Source organism: Coregonus lavaretus, assembly GCF_964263955.1.
Source record: "Coregonus lavaretus genome assembly, chromosome: 28".
Lineage (NCBI taxonomy): Eukaryota > Metazoa > Chordata > Actinopteri > Salmoniformes > Salmonidae > Coregonus > Coregonus lavaretus.
This window is the reverse complement of record NC_140015.1, coordinates 2,140,037-2,159,866: the sequence shown is the minus strand read 5'-3', so window position 1 is coordinate 2,159,866 and position 19,830 is coordinate 2,140,037. Positions and strand designations below refer to the sequence as shown.

Sequence of the window (19,830 nt, the reverse complement as noted above, 5' to 3'; positions counted from 1 at the left end):
AATTAGTGTCCTATAAGTTTCTCGTTGTGTTTGTCTAGTGTTGTGTGTGATTGATTTATTTCTGTCGTGTGTTGTGCTTGTAGATTTACTTATTCGCTCGGTTGAGCTTTACTCCATTGTGTTGGAGCGTTTTACGCACCTGTGTAGTGCGCCTTTTGTTTTGTCGTCTTCGTGCGTAGTTTCGCCTTCGGGCGAGTTTGTTCGATTTTTCCTTGTTGGAAATTGCACTAAAGTCTTTTGGACTATACTTCGGTGTCCTGCGCTTGATTCCACCACTACACCCACCTACAGCATTACTGACATCATTGGTGTTACTGCCTTGAAAATAATTTATTACAAAGATATACAAGGACCTTGAGCATTTTCTCATGGCAAACTGAAATCGGGGGAGGGGACTATATTAAAGAAAATTCTTAGCTAATCACACCATTTTAGTAGGCCTATGTCATAAATGTGAGGATTCCATTGATAATTTGGTGTTTCTAAATCCAAAGTATCACTTGGTGTTAGTCTATTTAAATGAAGGGAAAAAAACATTGTGAGCAAAACGATTAATCATATCACTTTAGTAAACTATTTTTAAAGGCTTGATTACCTTAGATTTGAGCATTTGTGACCTTTGTGGACATTTAAAGTTAGCCAATTTATTGCACACATTTTTTTTATTATAGGCTAACCTAAATGTATGCCTCTGACCAAAAAGGGGAGATCAGCTATACCCCTGAACAGTTAAGATATTTCATGACAGATATGCAAACATAGTGTTCAGTAGTGCGTAGGCCTACAGCGGAGAGCATAGAACTGTTTTCTCACACCACTGCTATCAATGTTAATTGATGTTAGAAGGGATTTGGCAAGCATGGAATCATGAATCAGCACTGAAACTTGAGTAGGCCTAGGCCTATAGTTGTCGGGTAGTCTGTTGGCATTCAGGCAGGTCTCTATTTCAGTTTATGCTTATTGTAACAAATAGTCTGACTTACCAGACACCTGATAGGGAGTGTCTGCTCTGTTGTCTGCTCTATTGTTAATCCCCGACTCCGTTTTCTGTTCAGTTGGCCCCTCATTTTATTTAATTACTTTTTCTCCCCAAGTTCGTTATATCCAATTGGTAGTTACAGTCTTGCCCCATCTCTGCAACTCCCGTACGGCCCGGGATCGAACCCTGATCTGTAGTGACGCCTCAAGCACTGCGCCACTCGGGAGGCCCCCTCCTCCTCATTCTATGCACTGAGCATGCTATGACAGGTGCTGGGGTGTGGTTCAATGGGATATGAATTCTGAATTGATGCCAATCCCCTGCCAACAGCTGTTGCTAATCAGGCTCGACCTGTTACATTAGACTACAGTTTGTTTAGTTGAAATGACAGGATGTTTGTGTGCTATGGGTCAGAGGAGACTGGATGGCAATCGATGAAAAAACCACAACTTTTCTTTGGAAATGTGACAGGGAGGTTCTTCAATACACACACACACACACACACACACACACACACACACACACACACACACACACGTGTGTATTGAAGTCCCTCCCTGTCACATATACAAAGAAAAGGTTTTGGTTTTTCATTGGTTGCCATCCAGTCTCCCCTGACTATGGCATGGCACACAAACATCCTGTCATTTCAACTAGTGTTCCCAACCGGGGTGTGTGTGTGACGACCCTCCCACTCTGTCTGCCGTATTCTCTTTCTTTGCTCTTGTTGCCTTATTAGGATGCCGGTGGGCGGATTTGGGAGGGTCGTCAGCTACATGGGAAACACCTGGGCTTAGGTGTGTCCCAGGATAAATGGACCTCTTCCACATTCATTGAGGAGACTTTCTCCATGCAGATACCTTGATTGATTTTTGTTGTGGTATTTTTGTGGCTTTTTGGTTGTTTGCTTTGGCACCTTTCAACACCTTGCGTTATTACATTTATGCCTGCAAAACACTCACTTACACTACTGATTACACACACCATTGTTAATTGTACTTAGTTTACTTTAGTTAATAAATATATATTTTGGGTATTCCTTGTCTCCACGTTGTCTCCCTTTTGTTACGAACTTTGAGCCGGTTCGTGACAGTGTGAGAGCGAAAGAGCTTGCATGCGTGTGTGTTATAGACTGTAAAAGATATGGATGAAGCCATCAATGACATCATCCCATTGTTTCCTATGTGACATCACAGTAGCGCATTTGAAGATCAGGACATGTTGTTTTTAGTATGGCTCCATCTTGCTACATGAAGGAGTCAGTGACATGAGGTCAGTGGTTTGGTAGGCACTGGCCAGATTTACTCACAAATAAACATTGATACGCCCAAGTTCACCATACAACAGTTAGCTACAACAATCCAGAGTGACAAAGACCTATTCAGCAAAATTTAAGAAAATAAATTACCCACATGATGTAGCCAAGATACACTAGTGATAGTCTTCGATGACCGCATTTCATATTATCCTACAAAATCACACACAGCTCAACTAACAGCCGTGGCCATCCACAACCGATAGGTGTCACTAAATACCAATATATGGACAATAAGTAGCACACTCAGGGCGTTTTCACACAGTTTTGAGCTTTAGTTCGAATCAGAGTTGGACTATTTGTTACATTGTATATTTTTCATTTGGTCAAATGTCAAACAAACTAAAATTCCTAAACAACCATGTGTCCATCCACATCATTTTTTATTGGACAAACATACTCAAGTTAAATCATGGGCAGATTGGCCGTCTAGCAATTCTGGCAAATGGCAGAAGAGCCAGACCATCTTTTATAATTGTGGGCTGGTCAAAAAAAATAAAACAAAACAAATTATAATAATGGACATGGCCGGTGGCCCATGAGCCATTTTTTTGAATGACTTTTGCGCTATTTCTCTTCTATATTGAGCGTTTGGCTGTCCGGAGGGCTACGGCTGGCTCCCCTACCAATCCGTTTTTTGATTGGCTGAGCTAAGGTTGCGCAAATTCTCATTCAAAGTCAAACACGCATCATCAAAGAGAGTGAGACGCGCTCTGACTGTCAGTCATTCTGTAAAAACAGAAAAATGTAAGGGTGGTGGCAAAAAAAGTTATGCCCCCTCTCTGATTGTCCGAGTGTGACCCCCTCCCCATGGGTTACTGCAGCCAGTGTTGCCAGCACTGCCACTACCTGGGTGAGGGTACCCCACCGGAATCCCCACCGGCTAGGTACAACGTCGTCAAGGTTCTCATTAGCAGCTTTGAGAATTTCCTTATATATTTTGCTCTCCCATCAGGGGGCTCTGGCTTTGTAGGACCAACCCTGCCAGGCAGGCTCAGAATCTTGAGGAGGCGGTGCTGCTCTAGTTGGTCTCTGACCGCATGGTCACCATTTATGAATCATTACGCCCACATCAATAAACCATTTACTAATCATTAGTAGTCTTCTTGCAGCTATATATACTTTATAAATACTAAATCAATGTTTTGAGTGACCAGTGTAATTTCTCACAAAAAGATGGGCATGGCATTGGTAGACTTTCCTGCTGGTAAAAGAACAAGCACACAACATAAAATGTTGAAGGAAATTTACAGTGCATGCGGAAAGTATTCAGACACCTTGACTTTTTCCACATTTTGTTACTAAAATCTTATACTGAGATGGATTTAAATGTGTGTTTTTTCTCATCAAAGCAAAAACAGGGAAAGATAAACGGAGCAAAGTACAGAGAGATCCTTGATGAAAACCTGCTCCAGAGCGCTCAGGACCTCAGACAGGGGCAAAGATTCACCTTCCAACAGGACAACGACCCTAAGCTCACAGCCAAACGAACGCAGGAGTGGCTTCTGGACAAGTCTCTGAATGTCCTTGACTTGGGACTTGAACCCAATCGGACATCTCTGGAGAGACCTGAAAATAGCTGTGCAGCGACGCTCCCCATCCAACCTGCGAGAGCTTGAGAGGATCTGCGAAGAGGAATGGGAGAAAATCACCAAATACAGGTGTGCCGAGTTTGTAGCTTCATACCCAAGAAGACTCGAGGCTGTAATGTGCTTCAACAAAGTACAGAGTAAAGGGTCTGAATACTTTATTTTTATTTTTAATACATTTGCAAACAAATCTAAACCCTGTTTTTGCTTTGTCATTATGGGGTATTGTTTGTAGTTTGAGGGGAAAAAAACGATTTAATCCATTTTAGAATAAGGCTGTAACGTAACGAAATGTGGAAAAAGTCAAGGGGTCTGAATACTTTCCGAAGTCACTGTATATAAAATGTCTACTCAATGTAAATGTGTTATTCTAGCGTCACCATCTTTATTGAAAAAAGAAATACAAATAGACACAACTTTAAGGTACATATTCATTTGACAGAGGTAATAAACTGCCCATTGATCAGCACAGCAATTGATAAAACAGGACCATGTTTGGAAAACAAATGTTTATGAGCTTATGTCAATATTACACAGGTAAGCTAACGGTTACAGAAATCAGGAATGCAGACAGGCTCTATAGACCTCTATATATGAATGACTGTGTCCAACACACCACTTGGTGTTATGTTGGACACCTACTGACCCAAACAATATTTATGAAATGTTTTTTTTTCTCAATTACATTTATTGCTAGGTAAAAAGGTTTAAGGAAATACAGGCAGGCACCACATTACTACAGCTCACGCAATCAAGCATGATGGTCTTGTATGTATAACAGCAAAGCTTGTTTTCATATAATTAAAAAAAGCTCAAAGGTAGTGTAATGGATTAGTGTGGTGTGTGAGGAATCCAATACTTTCTTGTATGCAGTACAAATCACATTATTGTGGGATCACCTCCTCTAAGACTATGAATTAGATTGTTTGAGAAGGGTTGAATCCTAAGCAACATGCATACACATTGCTTGAAGTAATAGACCAACATAGCTACTATAGTAGGTCAAAGCTGTGTGCTGGAAAACCTTGGAAGAGCATGGGTGGAGTAGGCATTGTGGTGCTCATGTGAATTTCTTTCTTTATTGGCTTCAGACCAATACCTACTTCTCACTTAAAACACTGTTTTCTGTTTTTTAATTTGTATAATAAACCAGTTTTAAAAAACAATATACATGTTCATTTAACAGTGACCTGCTATTGCAAAGGAAAATGCATTTAGGCCTACCTCCACTTATGTAAAATTGTTTGAGGTGCATAATATCAATTTTGTCAGTATATTGTTTATGCTAGCTAGCTAGCTAGCTAGCTTTGTTAATGTTAGCTGACACTAAGGGGATACCAGTACCAAACTATGTAGGCACATCCACATAAGCACTGTTTATCCATCAACATGTTTAAAGCAATATGCATGCGCAAACTAAGAAATTAGCTCAATGAAATGAATTAAGCTAGCGTCATAGCGAAAGCAGCAAAGCCCTATGTCCATCAACAGTGACTGGAATCAGGAACGTGCGCATGCGCCAACAATTTGAATGCATTTCAATGAAGGGGAAGGTAGGCACTGTATACGGCGATCGGCAACTCAAAACTGATTTTGAATCATAAAACCATCCAAATCATAGAGAAAAAAGCTAACAAAAAATTATTTAATGTGTTTATATAATTTATTTATTTATTTGGTTTTTCACAACTGCCTACCATGACTCCACGTCACTGGAAGGAGTTTTTTGGAAACATTGCATGCACAGTTTGAGCTACTCAAGGCGGACGTTGCAGGCTATGTCAGTGCTGCCCCGCTCATTGAGTATCTGAAGTTGAAGGCCGACCATGGTACTGCAGGCTGCCATTATTAACTAAATTGTCAGCCACTCCGTAAATTGTCAGCCACTCCGGCCACCTGCGGCGGCTCCACTTTTGCACCAGGGGCCTCATCCAAGCAGAGGAAGCTATACTGAGCCCCTCACCAGAGCAGTATGTCCAGTTCCCACCCCGGCCCCTGCGTCCAGCGACTTGGGGGAAGTCTAACGGATTCCGTCTGCTCTGCTCTCACCTGTTTGGCCAGGGACCTTGGCAAAAAGTCAGCAAATATTGATCACAAACAACGTACCAATAACTGCAGATAACCCTATGCCTGCCTTAATACAGAGTAGCCCCTCTGCTAATATAGCTGAAGAAGACACAAGAAAGCCTGATTGAACTCCTCAGAAACCCACCTAAACAAGCCTTAATCCTTGGAAATGCTCTGTGGAACAATTAAACAAAATTAGAGCTCTTTGGCAATAAAGGTCAGTGCAGTGTTTACTGATGACCAAATGTAAGCATTCAATGAAAAGAACCAAAAAGCAACATACAAAAAAAGTGTTTTTGTGATTCCCTCCATGGCTGTGGATGACACTCTAGCTACCTCTCCCTGTCCTAGTCAATCAACTGCCTGGGCACAGCCTGGACCACCGCGGCCCCCCTCCGCTGGGCCCCACTCTCTGGATCAGAGCTCTGTCCCTTTGGCGGTTGAGGCCTGCACGCAGGCGGCGTCTCAGCAGTCCTCTTCTCAGGTGCGTTCTGAGGCTCTGGCCTTGCAATCTGCTTCGAGAGACAGCAGAGGCAAGATCATTCTGGCGATTGTGATAGGGAGTTCGATAGTGAGGCATATATCTGTACCTGAGGCAGAGACTTTGTGTTTTCCTGGGGCAAAAGTTCAGGATATCACCAGATTGCTTCCCAAGGCTGTGAGTCAGTCACTGGGGGCTGATACTGTCATGGTTTATGTGGGGTCAAATTATATTATGAAGGGCCGCTCCGAACAGCTGAAGATGGATTTTAAAGAACTGATTGGGTCTCTACTTGACACCAACAAACACCCCATAATATCTAGCCCTCTGCCCTCCCTAAATCGTGGAATTGAATGGTTCAGCAGACTTTTAGCTGTCCATAACTGGCTACGAGACTATTGCAGCTCTGTGGCTGTAACATTTATTGACAATTCTGATACCTTCTGGAAACAAAGCTCATATTATAAAGAGGATGGGATCCACCCAAATCAGTTGGGTTCCTGGATCCTTTCACAGCATTATAAGGCTGCGTTGAGACAATGACTTATCAATGACCCAAGTCCAGCTCATTTAGTCCCTACCATTGTGTCACTGAGTTGTCATAATGCTTCAGCAAATGTACATTATCTTAGGGGCGTTGGAAGACACAATGTAAATAACCTACTTTATGTCCATCTTACTGCCCGGAATGCCTCTGCTGATCCTACAGCTATTGTATGCAGTAATCATATGCCTATGAACCAGAGTAATACTGTTAGCACTGAGGTGGTGTGCCCTAGTAGGAAGTCCACTGTGTGCAGCTCACCCTGTACTAATAAAAATAACCTGAGTATGTCTACCTCTGCTAAGCTTCCCAGTAAAGCAAGAAAAATAATCAAGCATCCAAGAAAAGTGTTTAAAATAGCCCACGTTAACATATGTAGCTTAAGAAACAAGGTTCATGAAATCAATAATTTTCTAGTAACAGATTACATTCATATTCTGACAATCTCTGACACTCACTTAGATACAGTGGTAGCAATACAAGGTTAAAACATTTACAGAAAATACAGAAATGCCAACGGGGGCACCTGTAATATGGCTACAGGTTCCTCTGCCTCACCTAAATCCCATTCTGGTGGAAAACTGCTATAGACCACCAAGTGCTAACAGTCAATATCTGGATAACGTGTGAAATGCTTGATAATGTATGTGATATCAATAGAGGTATACTTTCTGGGTGATTTTAAATATTGACTGGCTTTCATCAGGCTGCCCACTCAAGAGAAAGCTTCAACCTACCAGGGTAGTTACAAACAGTACAGGAATGAAATCATCAACATGTATTGATTATATCTTTACTAATGCTGAAGACATTTGTTTGAAAGCAGTATCCAAATCCATCGGATGTAGTGATCACAATATAGTAGCCATATCTAGGAAAACCAAAGTTCCAAAGGCTGGGCCTAATATTGTGTATAAGAGGTAATTCAATTAGTTTTGTAGTGATTCCAATGTTGATGTAGAGAATATTTGTTGGTCTGTGGTGTGTAATGATGAGCAACCAGACACTGCACTTGACACATTTATGAAATTGCTTATCCCAGTAACTAATAAGCATGCATCCATTAAGAAAATGACTGTAAAAACTGTTACATCCCCGTGGATTGATGAGGAATTGAAAAATTGAATGGTTGAGGCAAAAGAGATGGCAAATAGGTCTGGCTGTACAACCGATTGGCAAATGTACTGCAAATTGAGAAATCATGTGACTAAACTGAATAAAAAGAAGAAACTACACTATGAAACAAAGATAAATGGCATAAAGAATTATAGTAAAAAGCTTTGGAGCACCTTAAATGAAATTTTGGGCAAAAAGGCAAACTCTGCTCCATCGTTGAATCAGATGGCTCATTCATCACAAAACCCACTGATATTGCCAACTACTTTAATGATTTTTTCATTGGCAAGATTAGCAAACTTAGGCATGACATGCCAGCAACAAACTCTGACACTACACATCCAAGTATATCTGACCAAATTATGAAAGACAAGCATTTTATTTTTGAATTCCGTAAAGTAAGTGTGGAAGAGGTGAAAAAAGTATTATTGTCGATCAACAATGAATGACAAGCCACCGGACAACTTGGATGGAAAATTACTGAGGATGATAGCGGACGATATTACCACTCCTATTTGCCATATCTTCAATTTAAGCCTACTAGAAAGTGTGTGCCCTCCGGCCTGGAAGGAAGCAAAAGTTATTCCCCTACCTAAGAATAGTAAAGCCCCCTTAACTGGCTCAAATAGCCGACCAATCAGCCTGTAACCAACCCTTATTAAACTTTTGGAAAAAATTGTGTTTTACCAGATAAAATGTTATTTTACAGTAAACATATTGACAACACACTTTCAGCAAGCTTATAGGGAAGGACATTCAACAAGCACAGCACTTACACAAATGACTGATGATTGGTAGAGAAATTGATGATAAAAAGATTAGGGGGGCTGTTTTGTTAGACTTCAGTGCGGCTTTTAACATTATCAATCATAGTCTGCTGCTGGAAAAACGTATGTGGGGAGAAGTCTGTCTGTACTAAAGCGCTACTCTGCATTCTTAACAGCACTATCAACAAGGCAGGTCCTACAGGCCCTAGTTTTGTCGCACCTGGACTACTGTTCAGTCGTGTTGTCAGGTACCACAAACAGGGCAGTACGGCTGGCCTTTGGATGTACACAAAGAGCAAACATTAATAATATGCATGCATGTCAATCTCTCCTGGCTCAAAGTGGAGGAGAGATTGACTTCATCACTACTTGTATTTGTGAGAGGTATTGACATGTTGAATGATCCGAGCTGTCTGTTTGAACTACTGGCACACAGCTCGGACACCCATGCATACCCCACAAGACATGACACCAGAGGTCTCTTCACAGTCCCCAAGTCAAGAACAGACTATGGGAGGTGCACAGTACTACATAAGCTATGACTACATGGAACTCTATTCCACATAAGGTAACTGATGCCAGCAGTAAAATTAGATTAAAAAAACAGATACAAATACATCTTATGGAACAGCGGGGACTGTGAAGCAACATAAACATAGACACGCATACAAACACACAATGATATACGCACTTTACACACATGTACACATGGATTTTGTGTTATAGATATGTGGTAGTAGAGTAGAGGCCTGAGGGCACACACTTAATATGTTGTGAAATCTGTTATGAATTAATTGTAATGTTTTTAAAATGTATAACTGCCTTAATTTTGGTGGACCCCAGGAAGAGTAGCTGCTGCCTTCGCGGCAGCTAATGGGGATCCATAATAAATACAAACAAAGTGTAACATAGAAGAGCAACAATGGTCCACATAAAAAATGGCAGCAGTTGAAATGATCAAAGTTTAAAAACGACATATGAATGAGCATCGAGTCAGTCTTTGGCATTTCTTGACATTCTTCGGCCCTGAGTGACAGTGATTGTAGGTGTGTGCGCATGTGTGTCCAGATTTCACTGTTCTCCATCAGACATGGGTCAGTTAGTTGGAGAGAGAGGGGTCAGATCTGAAAGAGAAAACACAACATAAACTGGAGTACATAAAACCAAGTAATATAATTGACTGGGTATCATCAAAGTTAATTTAAAAATTGTTATATTAAAAGACTGGAAAGGTCTCTTGGATGTAGAAGGAAGCAATCTTACATAGAAATAGAACATACAGTCCTTCGGAAAGTATTCAGACTCCTTGACTTTTCCACATTCTGTTACATTACAGCCTTATTCTAAAATGGATTAATCCTCAGCAATCTACGCACAATAACCCATAATGACAAAGCAAAAACAGGTTTTAGAAATGTTTGAAAAATGTATTAAAAATAAAAAAACGGATACCTTATTTACCTAAGTATTCAGACCCTTTGCTATGAGACTCGAAATTGAGCTCAGGTGCATCCGGTTTCCATTGATCATCCTTGAGATGTTTCTACAACTTGATTTGGAGTCCACTTGTGATAAATTCAATTGATTGGACATGATTTGGAAAGGCACACACCTGCCTAGATACGGTCCCACAGTTGACAGTGCATGTCAGAGCAAAAACCAAGCCATGAGGTCGAAGGAATTGTCTGTAGAGCTCCGAGACAGGATTGTGTCGAGCCACAGATCTGGGGAAGGGTACCAAAAAATGTCTGCAGGTTGAAGTTCCCCAAGAACACAGTGGCCTCCATCATTCTTAAATTGAAGAAGTTTGGAACCACCAAGACTCTTCCTAGAGCAGGCCGGCCGGCCAAACTGAGCAATCGGGGGAGAAGGGCCTTGGTCAGGGAGATGACCAAGAACCCGATGGTCACTCTGACAGCGTTTTAGAGTTCCTCTGGAGATGGGAGAACCTTCCAGAAGGACAACCATCTCTGCAGCACTCCACCAATCAGGCCTGTATGGTATAGTGGCCAGACGGAAGCCACTCCTCAGTAAAAGGCACATGACAGCCCGCTTGGAGTTTGCCAAAAGGCACCTAAAGACTCTCAGACCATGAAAAGATTCTCTGGTCTGATGAAACCAAGATTGAACTCTTTGGCCTGAATGCCAAGCGTCACGTCTGGAGGAAACCTGGCACCTCCCTACGATGAAGCATGGTGGTGGCAGCATCATGCTGTGTGGATGTTTTCAGCGGCAGGGACTGGGAGACTAGTCAGGATCGAGGGAAAGATTAACAGAGCAAAGTACAGAGAGATCCTTGATGAAAACCTGCTCCAGATTGCTCAGGACCTCAGACTGGGGAGAAAGGTTCACCTTCGAACAGGACAATGACCCTAAGCACACAGCCAAGACAACGTAGGAGTGGCTTCGGGACAAGTCTCTGAATGGCCTTGAGTGGCCCAGCCAGATTCCGGACTTGAACCTGATCGAACATCTCTGGCGAGACCTGAAAATAGCTGTGCAGCGACGCTCCCCATCCAACCTGACAGAGCTTGAGAGGATCAACAGAGAAGAATGGGAGAAACTTCCCAAATACAGGTGTGCCAAGCTTGTAGCGTCATACCCATGAAGACTCAAGGCTGTAATTGCTGCTAAAGGTGCTTCAACAAAGTACTGAGTAAAAGGTCTGAATATTTATGTAAATGTGATATTTCACTTTAAAAATAAATAAATAAAATAACATTTTCTAAAAACATGTTTTTGCTTTGTCAATATGGGATATTGTGTGTAGATTGATGAGGGGGGAAAACTATTTCATCAATATTAGAATAAGGCTGTAACCTAACAAAATGTGGAAAAGTCAAGGGGTCTGAATACTTTCCGAAGGCACTGTATGTAAAGTATTCACACCCTTGACTTTTTCCACATTTTGTTGTGTTAAAAAGTGGGATTAAAATAGATTTCATAGTAATTTTTTGTCAACAATCTACACTATTTTTATTCTGTACAGGCTTCCTTCTTTTTACTCTGTCAATTTGGTTAGTATTGTGGAGTAACTACAATGTTGTTGATCCATCCTCAGTTTGCTCCTATCACAGCCATTCAACTTTGTAGCTTTTTTAAAGTCACCATTGGCCATATGGTGCACTCCCTGAGCGGTTTTTATTTTATTTGTTTAATTTAACTTTTATTTAACCAGGGAAAAACACATTGAGACCTAGGTCTCATTTGCAAATATGCCCTGGGAACAATACAGAAAATAGAATTATACACAATTTAAAACATAAAATTAAATACCATTTTTGGTATTTGGTATTTTATTAGGATCCCCATTAGCTGTTGCAAAAGCAGCAGCTACTCTTCCTGGGGTCCACACAAAACATGAAACATGACATAATACAGAATATCAATAGACAAGAACAGCTCAAGTACAGAACTACATAAAAAAAATGTAAAGGCACACATAGCCTACATATCAATACATACACACAAACTATCTACAGTTGAAGTCGGAAGTTTACATACACTTAGGTTGGAGTCATTAAAACTCGTTTTTCAACCACTCCACAAATTTCTTGTTAACAAACTATAGTTTTGGCAAGTCGGTTAGGACATCTACTTTGTGCATGACACAAGTAATTTTTCCAACAATTGATTACATACAGATAATTTCACTTATAATTCACTGTATCACAATTCCAGTGGGTCAGAAGTTTACATACACTAAGTTGACTCTGCCTTTAAACAGCTTGGAAAATTCCAGAAAATGATGTACTGGCTTTAGAAGCTTCTGATAGGCTAATTGACATCATTTGAGTCAATTGGAGGTGTACCTGTGGATGTATTTCAAGGCCTAACATCAAACCCAGTGCCTCTTTGCTTGACATCATGGGAAAATCAAAAGAAATAAGCCAAGACCTCAGAAAATAAATTGTAGACCTCCACAAGTCTGGTTCATCCTTGGGAACAATTTCAAACGCCTGAAGGTTCCACGTTCATCTGTACAAACAATAGTACGCAAGTATAAACACCATGGAACCACGCAGCCGTCATACCGCTCAGGAAGGAGACGTGTTCTGTCTCCTAGAGATGAACGTACTTCGGTGCGAAAAGTGCAAATCAATCCCAGAACAACAGCAAAGGACCTTGTGAAGATGCTGGAGGAAACAAGTACAAAAGTATCTATATCCACAGTAAAACGAGCCCTATATCGACATAACCTGAAAGGCCGCTCAGCAAGGAAGAAGCCATTGCTCCAAAACCGCCATAAAAAAGCCAGACTACGGTTTGCACATGGGGACAAATATCGTACTTTTTGGAGAAATGTCCTCTGGTCTGATGAAACAAAAATAGAACTGTTTGGGCATAATGACCATCGTTATGTTTGGAGGAAAAAAGGGGATGCTTGCAAGCCAAAGAACACCATCCCAACCGTGAAGCACGGGGGTGGCAGCATCATGCTGTGGGGGTGCTTTGCTGCAGGAGGGACTGGTGCACTTCACAAAATAGATGGCATCATGAGGAAGGAAAATTATGTGGATATATTGAAGCAACATCTCAAGACATCAGTCAGGAAGTTAAAGCTTGGTCGCAAATGGGTCTTCCAAATGGACAATGACCCCAAGCATACTTCCAAAGTTGTGGCAAAATGGCTTAAGGACAACAAAGTCAAGGTATTGGAGTGGCCATCACAAAGCCCTGACCTCAATCCTATAGAAAATGTGTGGGCAGAATTGAAAAAGCGTGTGCGAGCAAGGGGGCCTACAAACCTGACTCAGTTACACCAGCTCTGTCAGGAGGAATGGGCCAAAATTCACCCAACTTATTGTGGGAAGCTTGTGGAAGGCTACCTGAAACGTTTGACCCAAGTTAAACAATTGAAAGGCAATGCTACCAAATACTAATTGAGTGTATGTAAACTTCTGACCCACTGGGAATGTGATGAAATAAATAAAAAGCTGAAATAAATCATTCTCTCTACTATTATTCTGAGATTTCACATTCTTAAAATAAAGTGGTGATCCTAACTGATCTATGACAGGGAATTTTTACTAGGATTAAATGTCAGGAATTGTGAAAAACTGAGTTTAAATGTATTTGTCTAAGGTGTATGTAAACATCCGACTGTATATTTTTTTATATGTATATCTTTGCTATATTTGCCTGTTTGTTTGTTTACCTTTCACGTGACAAAGTCACTACTGGCTATCAACTATCAACAGCAATTGTAGGCTATAGCTATATATATTTGGGAGCAGTAACGGTGAGTGGACATTCTCTTTATATTGGAGCTTTTTCCAGCTGCTGTGAAAAGTTTGGATGTGCGTAAAACCCTCCATAGTCTACTTTGTCTTAGGCCTATAATTATATGCCCAAGGGAGCAATTATGGTGCCTCTAACTGTATTAAGACAGCCTATTTAAAACAAGTTGTTGTTTCATTTTATTAGAATTTTATTAGAACTATTCACTGTCTTTTTAGGTCATATCAATAGTGAATTTAATCTTTCTTATTGACGTTTGGCAATTCCATGGCTCAGACATAATCGATTTTACAGTAGGCCTATATCAGTGTGAATGCTATGTTAAAAAAATATTTCCATATTGAAGCCATGCAATTACTGTTCAAAAACACATTCAACATACACTGAATAAAAATGTAAACGCAGCATGCAACAATTTCAAAGATTTTACTGAGTTACAGTAATTATAAGGAAATCAGTCAATTTAAATAAATTCATCAGACCCTAACCTATGGATTTTATATGACTGGAAATACAGATATGCATCTGTAAAAAAAAGGTATGAGCGTAGATCAGAAAACCAGTTTGCCTCATGCAGCGCCACACATCTCCTTTGCATAGAGTTGATCAGGCTGTTGATTGCGGCCTGTGGAATGTTGACCCACTCCTCTTCAATGGCTGTGCAAACTTGCTGGATATTGGTGGGAACAGGAACACGCTGTCGTACACGTCGATCCAGAGCATCCCAAACATGCTCAATGGGTGACATGTCTGTTGAGTGTGCAGGCCATGGAAGAACTGGGTCATTTTCAGCTTCCAGGAATTGTGTACAGATCCTTGCTACATGGGGCCGTGCATTATCATGCTGAAACATGAGGTGATGGAGGCAGATGAATGGCACGACAATAGCCCACAGGATATCGTCACGGTATCTCTGTGCATTAAAATTGCCATTGATAAAATGCGTTTTGTGTTTGTTGTCCGTAGCTTATGCCTGCCCATACGCCTGGGCCATGCATTATCATGCTAAAACATGAGGTGATGGCGGCGGATGAATGGCATGACAATAGGCCTCAGAATTGTATTCGTGGTCCGTAGCTTATGTCAGTCCATACTATAACCCCACCGCCACCATGGGGCACTCTGTTCACAACGTTGACATCAGCAAACCGCTCACCCACACGATGCCATACACGCTATCTGCCATCTGCCCGCTACAGTTGAAACCGGAATTCATCCGTGAAGAGCAAACTTCTCAAGCGTGCCAGTGGCCATCGAAGGTGAGCATTTTCCCACTGAAGTCGGTTACAACGCCGAACTGCAGTCAGCTCAAGACCCTGGTGAGGACAACGAGCAAGCGGATGAGCTTCCCTGAGACAGTTTCTGACAGTTTGTGCAGATATTCTTCAGTTGTGCAAACCCGAAGTTTCATCAGCTGTCAGGGTGGCTGGTCTCAGACGATCCTGCAGGTGAAGAATATGGATGTGGAGGTCCTGCGCTGGCGTGGTTACATGTGGTCTGCGGTTGTGAGGCCGGTAGGACATACTGCCAAATTCTCTAAAACAACGTTGGAAGTGGCTTATGGTAGAGAAATTAACATTCAATTCTGTGGCAACTGCTCTAGTAGACATTCCTGCAGACAGCTTGCCAATTGCATGCTCCCTCCCTCAACTTGAGACATCTTTGGCATTGTGTTTTGTGACGAAACTGCACATTTTCGAGTGCCATTTTATTGTCCCCAGTACAAGGTGCACCTGTGTAAAGATCATGCTGTTTAATTAGCTTATTGATATGCCACACCTGTCAGGTGGATGGATTATCTTAGTGAGCATTTCTCCTTTACTAACAGGGATGTAAACAAATTTGTGCACAAAATTTGAGAGAAAAAACACATGATATCACATATGTAAAGTCACGTGAAATCAAGTGAAAATGTGGTTTTGGAACACTTCCTGTGACATTTCGCGTGGTCCTCTGTAGCTCAGCTGGTAAAGCACGGCGCTTGTAACGCCAAGGTAGTGGGTTCGATCCCCGGGACCACCCATACACAAAAATGTATGCACGCACGACTGTAAGTCGCTTTGGATAAAAGCGTCTGCTAAATGGCATATTATTATTATTATAAAACGTGGTTTTGGAACACTTCACATGTAAAAATGTGGTTTTGGATGTTTGTAAGAGTTTGTTTCACCAGTTGTCAGGACGTCATGATGGTCCCAGATGTTCTTACACCATCCCAAACCATTATATGTAAAGTAATGAAATGGTATGGCAGTTTTAAAGTTAGTGGTACACTGTTCAGCTAAAGTATGACCCCACCTGGCATTTGAACAAAAAAACCTTTGGATTTGAGATGCACTGATCTTTCTGCTGCACCACAAAGTCTGTAACATTCCTATACACATTCATTACCTATAATACATCTCTGCACTTAGCAAAAGAGTTCCATCTGCACTGCTATTTTAGTTATCAATTAATATGACTATTCGCTCATCATTGATTTAATTTACTTATTGCAGCAATTTGAGGATTTTCTGTATAGTTGTCTAATGTTGTTGGGGCATATTATTCTGTTTTCAATATTATAAATGTAAAATAAAAACCTTAATGTAGCCTATAGATATCAATTACACATTTATGGATTTCTTTATGCATTGTTTTCTCTTTATTCAACCTGCCCGCAACCCACCCAAATTGCAAGTAGCCTAATGGGGAGTGAGGTATGACAAACCAGCTCATCCACTCAGCCAGGCAAACAAAACAGTATTATTGTTTTTCACACTATACATTATAGTGACAAAGGACACATACAGCGCATTCGGAAAGTATTCAGACCCCTTGACTTTTTCCACATTTTGTTACGTTACAGCCTTATTCTAAAATGGATTGAATAAAACATTTTCCTCATCAATCTACACACAATACCCCATAATGACAAAGCAAAAACAGGTTTTAAAAAATGTTTGCAAAAAAATACAATAAAATGTGGCACAATTTGGGGGATTTTTCATACCTAGCCGAGCTATTAATGCGCAATTAGACTACCCTTTTGTACTTTAATGGAAGGTGTGAAATACTACACAACTTAATTTGTTCCTTTCCGACAGTCTGTCTCTCTCTTCTCTCAGTTTTTAATTCTACTGAGAGAAAATAAGCAAAACTCAAGCTTGATTGTTTTTATATGTACAGTAATAGATAAATATAGCTTCTTTTGAATTGGGGTCAAAATCATTTACATTTCACTGTGATTATGAACAGTAGCCTAAACACTTCTCTCCATCATGTCACTGGACTTGTTGACCATGGTGCACCACTCTTAAAATAATCATTGATTACCTGTACAGTGCCTTCGGAAAGTATTCAGACCCCTTTCCTTTTTCCAAAAAAATTTACGTTACAGCCTTATTCTAAAATGGATTAAATAGAAAAAACCTCATCAATCTACACACAATACCCCAAAATGACAAAGCAAAAAAAATAATTGGGAATTTTGCGAACATGTATAAAAAATAACCTGAAAATGACATTTACATAAGTATTCAGACCCTTTACTCAGTACTTTGTTAAAGTACCTTTGTTAAAGTACCTGGCAGCGATTACAGCTTAGAGGCTTCTTGGGTATGACGCTACAAGCTTGGCACACCTGTATTTGGGGAGTTTCTCCCATTCTTCTCTGCAGATCCTCTCAATCTCTGTCAGGTTGGATGGGGAGCGTTGCTGCACAGCTATTTTCAGGTCTCTCCAGAGATGTTCGATCGGGTTCAAGATTCCCCAGATTCAAGTCTGGGCTCTGGCTGAGCCACTCAAGGACATTCAAAGTTGTCTTGGCTGTGTGCTTAGGGTCTTTGTTCTGTTGGAAGGTGAACCTTCGCCCCAGTTTGAGGTCCTGAGCAATCTGAAGCAGGTTTTCATCAAGGATCTCTCTGTACTTTGCTCCATTCATCTTTCCCTCGATCCTGACTAGTCTCCCAGTCCCTGCCGCTGAAAAACATCCCCACAGCATGATGCTGCCACCACCATGCTTCATCGTAGGGATGGTGCCAGGTTTCCTCCAGACGTGACGCTTGGCATTCAGGCCAAAGAGTTCAATCTTGGTTTCATCAGACCAGAGAATCTTGTTTCATGGTCTGAGAGTCCTTTAGGTGCCTTTTCGCAAACTCCAAGCGGACTGTCATGTGCCTTTTACTGTGGAGTGCCTTCCGTCTGGCCACTCTACCATAAAGGCCAGATTGGTGGAGTGCTGCAAAGATGGTTGTCCTTCTGGAAGGTTCTCCCATCTCCACAGAGGAACTCTGGAGTTCTGTCAGTGACCATCGGGTTCTTGGTCACCCCCCCTGATCAAGGCCCTTCTCCCCCGATTGCTCAGTTTGGCTGGGCGGCCAGCTCTAGGAAGAGTCTTGGTGGTTCCAAACTTCTTCCATTTAAGAATGATGGAGGCCACTGTGTTGTTGGTGACCTTCAATGCTGCAGACATTTTTTGGTACCCTTCCCCAGATCTGTGCCTTGACACAATCCTGTCTCGGAGCTCTACGGACAATTCCTTCGACCTCATGCTTTGGTTTCTGCTCTGACATGCACTGTCAACTGTGGGACCTTATATAGACAGTTGTGTGCCTTTTCTCAATCATGTCCAATCAATTGAATTTACCACAGATGGACTCCAATCAAGTTGTAGAAACGTCTCAAAGATGATCAATGGAAACAAGATGCACCTGAGCTCAATTTCGAGTCTCATAGCAAAGGGTCTGAATACTTATGTAAATAAGGTTTTCAGTTTATATATATATATATATATATATATATACACACATACATTTGCAAACATTTCGAAAAACCTGTTTTCGCTTTGTCCTTATGGGGTATTGTGTGTAGATTGATGAGGAAAACATTTCATTTAATCTATTTTAGAATAAGGCTGTAACAAAATGTGGAAAAGGTAAAGGGGTCTGAATTCTTTCTGAATGCGCAGTATGCCTCGTCGCATCTTGGAGCTCTACGGACAGTTCCTTGGACTTCATGGTATAGTTTCTGCTCTGACATGCACTGTCAACTGTGGGACCTTATATAAACGGGTGTGTTTCTTTCAAAATCATGTCCAAACATTTGAATTGGCCAAAGGTGGACTCCAATCAAGTTGTAGTGACATCTCAAGGATGATCAAAGGAAATTGGATGCACCTGAGCTCAATTTGGAGTGTACTGAACAAGTCACATTTGTACAGTAGGAAGTTTTTGTTGCTTTTCTTGCCCATGTATAGTCATTGCCATTGTACTGTATGTATCCTGCCCAGTTCTTAATTCACAATTGGAAGATTATAGTATTTGATAGCCTAATAATATACAATAAAATATATAGTTCAATTTAAAGTATGAAGTGTATTCACAATTGCATGGCATGATGACCTCTGATCAGCTTCAAATGCCCTGATTACTAAATGGAGTAGATGTGCTCCAACATGCCCTCTGGTGGTTTGGACAAGCATTAATGGCAAGCACTGTAACGCACAGTAACAAACCGTACCATGATGCAACTTTTAATTGAAGAACCACTGAGTGTACAAAACATTAGGAACACAGACTGACCAGGTGAAAGCTGACCAGGTGAATCCCTTATTGATGTCACCTGTTTAAATCTACTTCAATCAGTGTAGAATGAAGGGGAGGAGACAGGTTAAAAAATGATATTTAAGCCTTGAGACATGTATTGAGTATGTTTGCCATTCAGAAGAAAGAAGTACCTTTGAACGGTGTAT

General features: G+C 41.1%; 1 protein-coding gene across 1 annotated transcript in view; it reads right to left on the bottom strand.

Moving 5' to 3' along the window:
• Positions 1 to 7,467: 7,467 nt before the first annotated feature.
• trpm4a (transient receptor potential cation channel, subfamily M, member 4a) overlaps positions 7,468 to 19,830 on the bottom strand; it is a 62,812-nt gene continuing 50,449 nt past the window's right edge. The window contains exon 27 of the mRNA XM_084146166.1: positions 7,468 to 9,982. Coding sequence (XP_084002292.1) covers positions 9,954 to 9,982 — 29 coding nt within the window. The 3' untranslated portion in view covers positions 7,468 to 9,953. The remainder of the gene's footprint in view (positions 9,983 to 19,830) is intronic.